The 10,332-nt window shown below is 57.3% G+C and overlaps 2 protein-coding genes across 4 annotated transcripts in view; both read left to right on the plus strand.

The window, feature by feature from the left end:
* SYMPK (symplekin) overlaps positions 1–4,355 on the plus strand; it is a 48,669-nt gene extending 44,314 nt beyond the window's left edge. For all 3 annotated transcript variants that reach the window (XM_023182364.2, XM_023182365.3, XM_023182366.2), the window contains 5 exons: positions 1,650–1,837; positions 2,834–3,010; positions 3,211–3,306; positions 3,609–3,947; positions 4,097–4,355. In XM_023182364.2, coding sequence (XP_023038132.1) covers positions 1,650–1,837; positions 2,834–3,010; positions 3,211–3,306; positions 3,609–3,947; positions 4,097–4,234 — 938 coding nt within the window. In that variant the 3' untranslated portion in view covers positions 4,235–4,355. The remainder of the gene's footprint in view (positions 1–1,649; positions 1,838–2,833; positions 3,011–3,210; positions 3,307–3,608; positions 3,948–4,096) is intronic.
* A 256-nt stretch (positions 4,356–4,611) lies between these two features.
* Positions 4,612–10,332, plus strand: part of RSPH6A (radial spoke head 6 homolog A) — a 22,299-nt gene continuing 16,578 nt past the window's right edge. The window contains exons 1-2 of the mRNA XM_026457359.1: positions 4,612–5,258; positions 9,234–9,471. Coding sequence (XP_026313144.1) covers positions 4,612–5,258; positions 9,234–9,471 — 885 coding nt within the window. The remainder of the gene's footprint in view (positions 5,259–9,233; positions 9,472–10,332) is intronic.

Raw genomic sequence — 10,332 nt, forward strand, 5'->3', positions numbered from 1 at the left:
TCACTCCCCCATAGACCACCCTGTTCCTCTGGGGAACTTGTCTAGAACTAGACCCACTCCTGGTAGTCCAGCATTAAGAAAACTCAGCACCTCTGCTCACCCATATCCATCCTGGGTAGTGCTGGGGACACAGGAAGGACAGCCCTAACCCTGTCCCTCCAGTTACAGTCCAGGGAAAGAGACACAAAGTCCCTGGCCAGTAACAACTGAGGGGTGGCATGGGACTGGGCAGCCCAGAGGGGCCACATAACCCAGCCTGGGTGTGGGACATCAGGGAAGACTTCCCGAAAAAGGGGACACTCGGGCTGAGACCAAGGAAGGATGAGTAGGCGGCAGCAGCAGGAGACTGCAGGGCCTGAGGGAGGTGCTCGCTGGCTGGTTCTGGACCTAGGATACGAGAGGGGGCCTGGTCAAGAGAGGAGGTCAGGCCGTAGCCATCAGGAAAGGCGCCCCTGGGGCCTGCCCACAGGAGTCTTGCAGGCTGTGGTGGGAATTTGGCCTTGTTTCTCGAAGGTCTCTGGGAGGAGAGTCAGGTCTGAGCTTTCCAAAACACCCTTCAGGCTGCTGTATGGAGAATGGATCAGAGGCTCAGGGGTGGCCCAGATTGGGGGCCAGGGCAAAGCTGACAGAGGAGGAGGAGGGGAGGGGTGATTCTGGAACCTTTAGGTGGTTGAGAGGGCAGGACCGGTGACCACCTGGCCCTGAGGAAGAGCAGGGGCTTCCTCGGTTTCTGACAGGTCGTCGCCTCCACTCTGCTCTGCCCATTCAGCCTCCTCCCACCTGTCTACACCTCCCCCTCCCTTAGAGACCCCATCCCTGTTCTCCGTTAGCCTCAAGGATATGGGTGGTTGGGGTGCTCTTCTGGCTCAATAAAGACTTCCTGGTTGACATTCACATGGCAAGTGGTGTTTGGGGAAGGGCTTCAAAGGCAGCTCCTGGGGCCTCCCATTAGCACAGTGGATTGGGGCATGGCCACCCCCTGGGGAACAGACCCCCAGGGCCTGCCTTCCTGGATGCTCGTGCTGTGCCAACCCTCTGGGTCCTACTGGTAGTGGCACTGGGTGTTGAGCTCATCGTATGCCCCGGCCCCAGCCTCCTCTTATCCCTCCCTTTGCTATTACTCTACTGATTGTGCTCATAACCTCCGCACAGCCCTTTGCCTGGCACCCCCCATCTTCCCAGCACCAGCGCAAGCCCTGTATCCTTGTCAGGACTGAGTGGGCAGTCCCTTGGCCCTCTGACAAGCTGGTCTGTGGACTGCTGTTCTCTCTGGAGGGGCTGGTGGAAGCCAACAGCTGCCTTCCCTCCCTGGCAGGGTTGGGGGGCCCTGCCGCTCCCCCAGGGCTTAGCAACACATCTTCCCCAAGGTTGTCCTCAAAGTGAGGGGCCACGGGTTCCCTGTTCCACCCATTTTGGGGCTTCCTGGAGTTGGATGTCTTCTCCCTTGAATGAAGCCTGCAGGTTTTCCAAGGGTGGGGCTGCAGTGTGCCTTCTGCTGGGTGGGGGGAGTTTCCTATCTCCCTCAGGGGCTTTAGAAGTCAGGGCTTTAGAAGTCTTCCCCTCACATGGGCAGACAGCAGGGCCAGGGCTCCCACCTCCCAGGGGGCAGCTGGGCAGAGAGGACAGGCCCACTCTCCGCCTCCTCGCAGCCACCAATCTGTGCTTTGCGGAGCGGAACGTGTACACGTCAGAGGTGCTGGCCGTGGTGATGCAGCAGCTGATGGAGCAGAGCCCCCTGCCCATGCTGCTCATGAGGACCGTCATCCAGTCCCTGACCATGTACCCCCGCCTGGGGGGCTTCGTCATGAACATCTTGTCCCGCCTCATCATGAAGCAGGTAACCCACCCCCGGCCACCCCGCCCCCAGGCCGCAGACAGCAGCAGACCTAACCAGCAGGCTTCTAGTCTGCTTGCCCTCCCCTTCCCCTGACCCTGGAGGAAGCCTGGTGGAGGACAGCAGGCTCTGCTCTGCCTCCTTGCCAAGAAAATAGTGCTCCAGGGTCTATGACTGAGCCAGCTCCCAGGTGATGAGGGAAGGCAGCTGGGTGGTAGGAGCTATGGTAACCCTCAAGGGGTGTGCATCCAGGAGAGGCATGGCTGCTGCTCACCCTCCACTGCTGTGTGCCCGGCCAGGATGCATCCCAGAGCTGAAAAATGGTCCAATTTTTTAAGAAGTGCTAGAAATTTGGGCTTTAGAAATACGACGATGAAGCCAGGTGTGATGGCTTACACCTGTAATGCCAACTCCTTGGGCGGCCGACGCAGGAGGACTGCTTGAGCCCAGGAGTTTGGGGCTGCAGTAAGAAAGAAACACACCACTCACTGCACTCTAGTCTGGGAGACAGATTAAGACCCTGTCTCAAAAAAAAAAAAAAAAAAAAATACTGTGACGGAACAAAAAACCAAATCCTGCAGGGCTAATGTCGCCCCCTGGAGGCTGCCGTGAGAATGTACACGTGACCCGGGACGGGTCCCGGCGCCGGCATGGACCTCCGCTGTTTAGCAGGGCTAATGTCGCCCCCTGGAGACTGCCGTGGGAATGTCATGAGACGTGCTCCCGCAGCACTTAGCCTAGGCCTGGCCCAGGGGGAGCTCTGGTAAAAGGCGGCTCTGAGTTTGTTCCACCCCCTTCCCAAGTTGCCCTCATGGTCCAGCTGCCTGGATCGGGAAGACAAAAGGCCTCTGGAGGGAGGTCAGGGCTGCTTGTGGCCCATCCAGAGGAATCTTGGATGGTGGGATTTGGGCATGGTCTTGGCAAGGTCTTTCTCCCAGTGTCAAGGCTGGGGGACTGCCTGTGTGCCCCTCCCGACAGCTCCCTCCCTCCCTGGTTCAGGTGTGGAAGTACCCCAAAGTGTGGGAGGGCTTCATCAAGTGCTGCCAGCGCACCAAGCCCCAGAGCTTCCAGGTCATCCTGCAGCTGCCGCCCCAGCAGCTGGGAGCCGTCTTTGACAAGTGCCCTGAGCTCCGGGAGCCTCTGCTGGCCCATGTCCGCTCCTTCACCCCCCACCAGGTACCCCTTCCCCCCACCCCGGGTGTGCGGTGGGCGGCCCCCTGGGTTCTTGCGGTTGGTGGGGACTGGATGGAGGCGGATACAAGAAGGCCCTGCACTGCTGGGAGCTCTGGAGGGTTAGGGCCCCGGGACCTAAGGTGGGCAAGTGGGGTCTCTGTGCCAGAGCTGTCCCCAGTGCCCCCTTCCTGCTCTCCACCCAGCAAGCTCATATCCCTAACTCCATCATGACCATCTTGGAGGCCAGCGGTAAGCAGGAGCCAGAAGCCAAGGAAGCGCCTGCGGGGCCCTTGGAGGAGGTGAGGGCCCTGCAGCCCACCCATCTGGATCCTCAGATTCCCACCCCATACCCCAAGCCAGCAAGGCTCACCATGGCCTCCTCCCGACCCCGAGAGACTCAGGCCTCCCCTGCCTCTGAGCCACCCGTCTCCCAGGGGATGCTCCTGCTGGAAAGGAGTTGGGGGTCTGGGAGACAACTGCCCTTTCCTCCCCATGCCCTTGGTGAAGAACTCAAGGACCACCTCAGGGTGGTTCCTTCTCTTTCCCGCCGTCCTCTGAGCCACCCACCTCTGAGCTTCTGTGTGGCCCTCCCCACCCTCAGGACGACCTGGAGCCTCTGGCCTTGGCCTTGGCCCCGGCCCCGGCCCCCCGGCCCCCGCAGGACCTCATTGGCCTGCGGCTGGCCCAGGAGAAGGCCTTAAAGCGGCAGCTGGAGGAGGAGCAGAAGCTGAAGCCGGGAGGAATGGGAGCCCCCTCCTCTTCCTCCTCCTCTCTCTCTCCCTCGGCCCGGCCGGGCCCGCCCCCGTCTGAGGAAGCCATGGATTTCCGGGAGGAGGGGCCTGAGTGCGAGACCCCGGGCATCTTCATCAGCATGGATGACGACTCGGGGCTGACCGAGGCTGCGCTGTTGGACTCTAGTCTCGAGGGCCCCCTACCCAAGGTAGGGGGAGCAGCCTTCGCTGCGAAGGAGGAAGCCGGATCTGGGCCGGGGTGAAGGTGGGGGACGGGCATCAGGGGACAGGGCCTTAATGGGAGCATGGAGGGGACCACGCCATCCAACCGGCCCTCCTTTCCTTCCCCGGTCACCAGGAGACGGCAGCGAGCGGGCTGACCTCTAAGGAGGAGCGGAGTCCCCAGACCCTGGCACCTATTGGAGAAGATGTCGTGAAGACCCCTAGCCCGGCTGCTGAGGACGCCAGGGAACCCGAGGCCAAGGGGAACAGCTGACGGGGCTGGGGGCGGGGAAGGGGGATGGGACGGGGACGCGGGGCTGGGGGACGGGGCGGGGCTTGACCTGCAGGTGCTTTGCCTTAAAAAAAAAATAAAAGATGTGAACTTGGGCAAGTTACTGAAAAGAAAAAGGGTGGGCCTGGGGCGCGGGGTGCCGTCTCGAGTCTGGCGCGACGTCCGCCGTGGGGCTGCGCGGGATCGGGAGTGCGCGCCGCCCGGAGCCTGCGCGGAACCCACCCTGGCCCGGCTCCCCGCGCCCTCCCCGGTAACGGCCCCGCTTCCGGTGCTCAGAAACCGGCGGTGTCGACAGGTAGCTCGCTTGGCTTCCTTGTCTGTAAGCCTTTCTCCCAGAGGTCTGTTCCTCCTGGCGAACCATGGGGGACCTGCCGCCCTACCCTGAGCGCCCTCCCCAGCAGCCCCCGGACCGGAGGACTTCCCAGGCCTCCCAGAGGCAGCACAGTCGGGACCAAGTTCAGCCCCCGGCAGCGGACCCCGAGGAGGGGCAGCAGATAGCGCCAGACGCCCGGCGTAACGCCCCGGGTTGGTCACAGAGGGGCAGCCTGTCCCAACAGGAGAGTTTGCTGATGCCCCGGGCCTTCCAGGCTGAGGAAGCCCGGATGGGTAGCGTGGAGTACCCATCCATGAACACGGGCTTTCCCTTGGAGTTCCAGCCCCAGCCTTACTCGGATGAAAGCAGGATCCAGGCCGCAGAGCTCACCACCAGCCTAATGCAGCGGCTCCAGCAGGGCCAAAGCAGCCTGTTCCAGCAACTGGATTCCGCCTTCCCGGAGTCCCCAGTCAACCCCTTGGACCCGTTCAACCTCTACCAGACGGACCAGTTCTCTGAAGGTGCCCAGCACGGGCCCTACATAAGGGATGATCCTGCCCTTCAGTTCTCGCCCTCTGAGCTGGGCTTCCCACACTACAGTGCCGAAGTGCCTGAGCCCGAGCCTCTGGAGCTGGCCGTGCAGAACGCCAAGGCCTACCTGCTGCAGACCAGCATCAGTTGCGACCTCAGCCTGTGAGCAGGGGCTAGGAGTGGCGCGGGTGGGGGACCCAGGCAGGGAGGGGCCCCACCCAAGTCTCTACCTCTACCTCAGTCAGTCAGACAAGGGATCGTCCCTCATGGAAAACCAGTGACTGCTCCCAGCCTCTAATTCAGCTCAGAGTCAGAATCAGTGCCAACAACAGCTAGCATTCACTTCCCAGACACGTGCCAGCACTGCGCACACTCACACCTAATTCTCAGCGGAGATGAGCACATCAGCTCATCCTGCTTTACAGAGGAGGAGACTGAGACACGGAGAAGTTGGGTCGCTTACCCAAAACTACACAGCTAGGATGTGGCAGAGTCAGGATTCCAGAACACATGATTTGGCTCCCCAAGTCCTCTTGCTTTTTTTTTGTTTCTTTTCTGCCAGACATAATCTCACCCTGTGGCCCAGGCTGGAGCACAGTGGTGCGATCTCGGCTCACTGCAACCTCTCCCTCCTGAGTTAAAGTGATTCTTCTGCCTCAGCCTCCCGAGTAGCTGGGGTTACAGGCGCGCTCCACCTCCCCCAGCTAATTTTTGTGTTTTTAGTGGAGAGAAGGTTTCACCATGTTGCCCAGGCTAGTTTCAAGTTCTTGACCTCAAGTGATCTGCCCATCTTGGCCTCCCAAAGTGCTGGGATTGCAGGCATGAACCACCGTGCCCAGCCCTCCTGAGACCCTCTTATCCTGCAACTAAACCTCCCTGCCTGAGGAAGATACTTGCCAAAGCCACTTAGCTGTAGTCATAATACACTGCTCTCAGCCTCCATTAGATGCCTAGGACGCTCTCCTTATAGGGGAGTGGGCAAGAAACAGAAAAAGTGATCAACTGAAGCTAAGGGCTCAGGTCAAAAATAAGGGAGGCTAAGAGGGCTAGGGAACACATCAAATAGTGGGGGTCTGACCGGGCACGGTGGCTCACACCTATTATCCCAGCACTTTAGGAGGCCGAGACGGGCGGATCACCTGAGGTCAGGAGTTCAAGACCAGGCTTGCCAACATGGTGAAACCCCGTCTCTACTGAAAAATACGAAAATTATCAGGGCATGGTAGCATGGGCCTGTAATCCCAGCTCCTTGAGAGGTTGAGGCAGGAGAATCGCTTGAACCCGGGAGGCAGAGGTTGCGGCGAGCCGAGATCGTGCCACTGCACTCCAGCCTGGGCAACAGAGCGAGACTCCGTCTCAAAAAAAATAAATTGTGTGGGTCAGAGAAGGCCTGTCCAAGGAGGTGACATTTGATTAGGGCCCTGAAGGAGGCGAGGGAGAGCATCTTACAGATAACTGAAAGAAGAGTGAGCCAGGCAGAGCACATGACACACGCAAAGTCTCTGAGGCTTGCTGTTTTTGAGGAGCTGGTATGTCTGGAACCAAGGGAGGAAGCGGGAGAGTGGGAGAAATGAGATTGATGAAGTAATGGTTCTTACTAAAGCACAAAGCTGGCCCTCTCCCTCCAATGCTCAGAATCTGCTATGGCTCCCCATTACCTGTGGCGGAAGCTCAGACTCCTCACCGCAGCCTTCAAGGCTCCTGACCTGAGACATACAAGGCCTTGCTCATGCCTGTAATCCCAGGACTTTGGGAGGCCGAGGCAGATCACTCGAAGTCAGGAGTTCGAGACCAGCCTGGCCAACATGGCAAAACCCGTCTCTACTAAAAATACAAAAAGCCAGGCGTGGTGGCGCAGGCCTGTGATCTCAACCACTCAGGAGACTGAGGCAGGAGAACCACTTGAACCGGGAGGCAGAGGCTACAGTGAGCCAAGATCGTGCCAATGCACTCCAGCATGAGCAACAGAGCAAGACTCTGTCTCAAACAAACCAACAAACAAAAGGCCTTATATGGTTCAGCCCCTGCCCACTGTCCAAATTTCATTTCTAGTCACTACCTGCTCCTTCCTCGGATCCTAGAATCTAGTCAGAATTAACCTCTGGCTATTCCCCAAGTGCCAGCTTTTCAGAGCTTCAGGCTGTCTTCCTGAGAAGCCCTAGCCAAAGTCTCACTTCTTCTTGCCCTTCCCAACTTCCATGATGGCCCAACACCACACCAAAGACTGCCAACAAAACAGTTTCTGCACAGCAAAAGGTGACACATAACATGCTTGGAAATCAGACCAACTTGGTTTCAAAGGCTGACTGTGGCTGGGCCCGGTGGCTCACACCTGTAATCCCAGCAGTTTGGGAGGCTGAGGCAGGCAGATCACTTGAGTCCAGGAGTTTGAGACCAGCCTGGGCAACATGGCAAAACCCCATCTCTACAAAAAGTACAAAAATGAGCCAGGTATGGTGGCACACGTGTAATCCCAGCTACCGGGGAGGCTGAGGCGGGAGAATCACTTGAACCTGGGAACCAGAGGTTGCAGTGAGCCAAGACCGAGCCACTGCACTCCAGCTTGGGTGACAAAGTGAGACCTTATGTCAAAAAAAACAAAAATACAAATGCTGGCCAGGCACAGTGGTTCACGCCTGTAATCCCAGCACTTTGGGAGGCCGAAGTGGGCAGATCACAAGGTCAGGAGTTTGAGGCCAGCCTGGCCAACAAAGTGAAACCCCATCTCTAATAAAAATACAAAAATTAGCTGGGGATGGTGGTGCGCGCCTGTAGTCCCAGCTACTCAGGAGACTGAGGTGGGAGAATCGCTTGAACCCAGGAGGCAGAGGTGGTGGTGAGCTGAGATCACACCACTGCACTCCAGCCTGGGCAACAGAGCAAAACTCTGTCTCAAAAATAATAAGAAGAAGAATACAAATGTTGGCTGGATGTGGTGGCTCATGCCTGTAATCCCAACACTTTGGGAGGTCGAGGAAGGCAGATCACCTGAGGTCAGGAGTTTGAGACCAGCCTGGCCACCATGATGAAACTCTGTCTCTACAAAAAATACAAAAACATTAGCAGGACGTGGTGGCGGGCGCCTGTAATCCCAGCTACTTAGGAGGCTGAGGCAGGAAAATCGCTTGAACCCAGGAGACAGAGGCTGCAGTGAGCCAAGGTCGCACCACTGCACTCCAGCCTGGGCAACAGAGCGAGACCCCGTCTGAAAAATAAATTTAAAAAATAAAATTGCAAACCCTCTCCCATCCCTGGCACCCCCAGGCCCCATTCAGTACTTTATGTGTCACCCTATAAATTACCACCCCATGCCTGACACGCTATATATATTTTGCTTGTTTGATTAGTCTCAGTCTCCATCATAAGAATGTCGGCCAGGAGACCACGCGCGGTGGCTCACGCCTGTAATCCCAGCACTTTGGGAGGCTGAGGCGGGCAGATCACTAGGTCAGGAGGTAGAGACCATCCTGGCTAACACGGTGAAACCCTGTCTCTACTGAAAATACAAAAAATTAGCCAGGCGTGGTGGCAGGCACCTGTGGTCCCAGCTACTTAGGAGACTGATGCAGGAAAACAGCGTGAACCCAGGAGGCGGAGCTTGCAGTGAGCCGAGATCACGCCACTGCACTCCAGCCTGGGCGACAGAGCGAGACTCTGTCTCAAAAAAAGAATGTCGGCCGGTCATGGTGGCTTATGCCTGTAATCCCAGCACTTTGGGATGCTGAGGCGGGCAGATCACGAGGTCAGGAGTTCAGGACCAGCCTGACCAATATGGTGAAACCCGTCTCTACTAAAAATACAAAAATTAGCCGGGCATGGTGGCGGGTGCCTGTAATCCCAGCTACTCGGGAGGCTGAGGCAGGAGAATCACTTGAACCTGGGAGGCAGAGGTTGTAGTGAGCAGAGATGCACCACTGCACTCTAGCCTGAGCAACAGAGCAAGACTCCATCTCAAAAAATAAATAAATAAATAAAAATAAGTAAATAAATAAATAAATGTCAGCTACACCTGGGCAGGAACCTTTTCTGTTCCCTACTGTGTCCCCAGCACCAGGCACAGGGCCAGGCACATGGGAGCCGGCTCAGTGAGCTGAGTGAGTGAGGCCCCTCTCTTCCCACTCCTCCTGTGGGAGGCAGGTACGAGCACCTGGTGAACTTGCTGACCAAGATCCTGAACCAGCGGCCCGAGGACCCCTTGTCTGTCCTGGAGTCGCTGAACCGCACCACGCAGTGGGAGTGGTTCCACCCCAAGCTGGACACACTGCGGGACGATCCCGAAATGCAGCCCACCTACGAGATGGCAGAGAAACAGAAGGCGCTGTTCACCCGGAGTGGAGGCGGTGCCGAAGGCGAACAGGAGATGGAGGAGGAGGTGGTGAGTGAGCCAGTCAGGAGAGGTGGGCTTCAGGGTCAGTGGGAGCCCAAGCATACTTAGGGCACAGCCTGTGCTGAGGCCCGGAAGCAAAAGACAGCATTGGACAATCCAGTCACAAAATAACTTCAGTCTCGAGAGGATGGGGTGGCTTATGCCTGTAATCCCAGCACTTTGGGAGGCCGAGGTGGGTGGATCACGAGGTCACGAGTTCAAGACCAGCCTGGTCAATACGGCAAAACGCTGTCTCTACTAAAAATACAAAAATTAGCTGGGTGTGATGGCGGGCGCCTGTAATCCCAGCTACTCAGGAGGCTGAGACAGGAAAATCACTTGAACCCAAAGATGGAGGTTGAAGTGAGCCGATCCCGCCACTGCACTCCAGCCTGGGCAACAGAACACAACTCTGTATCAAGAAAAAAAACAGTAAAACAAAAAAACAAAAACAACTTCAGTCTCATGGGTGCCCCCAGTGGAGGAGGCAGGACCAGGTCACAGGAGGCCTTGAACACCAGGCAAAAGATGTGGGCTTTCTCCTGAGGCCACTGGAGCACTGTTGAATGGTTTGAAGCAAAGGAAAGGCTGTCAGCTCTGCTTTTTATTTTTTTAATTTTTATTTTATATATATATATTTAATATATATGGTTTTTCGGCCGGGCACGGTGGCTCATGCCTGTAATCCCAGCACTTTGGGAGGCCAAGGCAGGCAGATCACGAGGTCAGGAGATCGAGACCATCCTGGCTAACACAGTGAAACCCCGTCTCTACTAAAAATACTAAAGATTAGCCGGGCGTGGTGGCGGGTGCCTGTAGTCCCACCTACTCAGGAGGCTGAGGCAGGAGAATGGCGTGAACCCGGGAGGC

This window comes from Piliocolobus tephrosceles, chromosome 21, assembly GCF_002776525.5.
Source record: "Piliocolobus tephrosceles isolate RC106 chromosome 21, ASM277652v3, whole genome shotgun sequence".
In the NCBI taxonomy this organism is placed as follows: Eukaryota; Metazoa; Chordata; class Mammalia; order Primates; family Cercopithecidae; genus Piliocolobus; species Piliocolobus tephrosceles.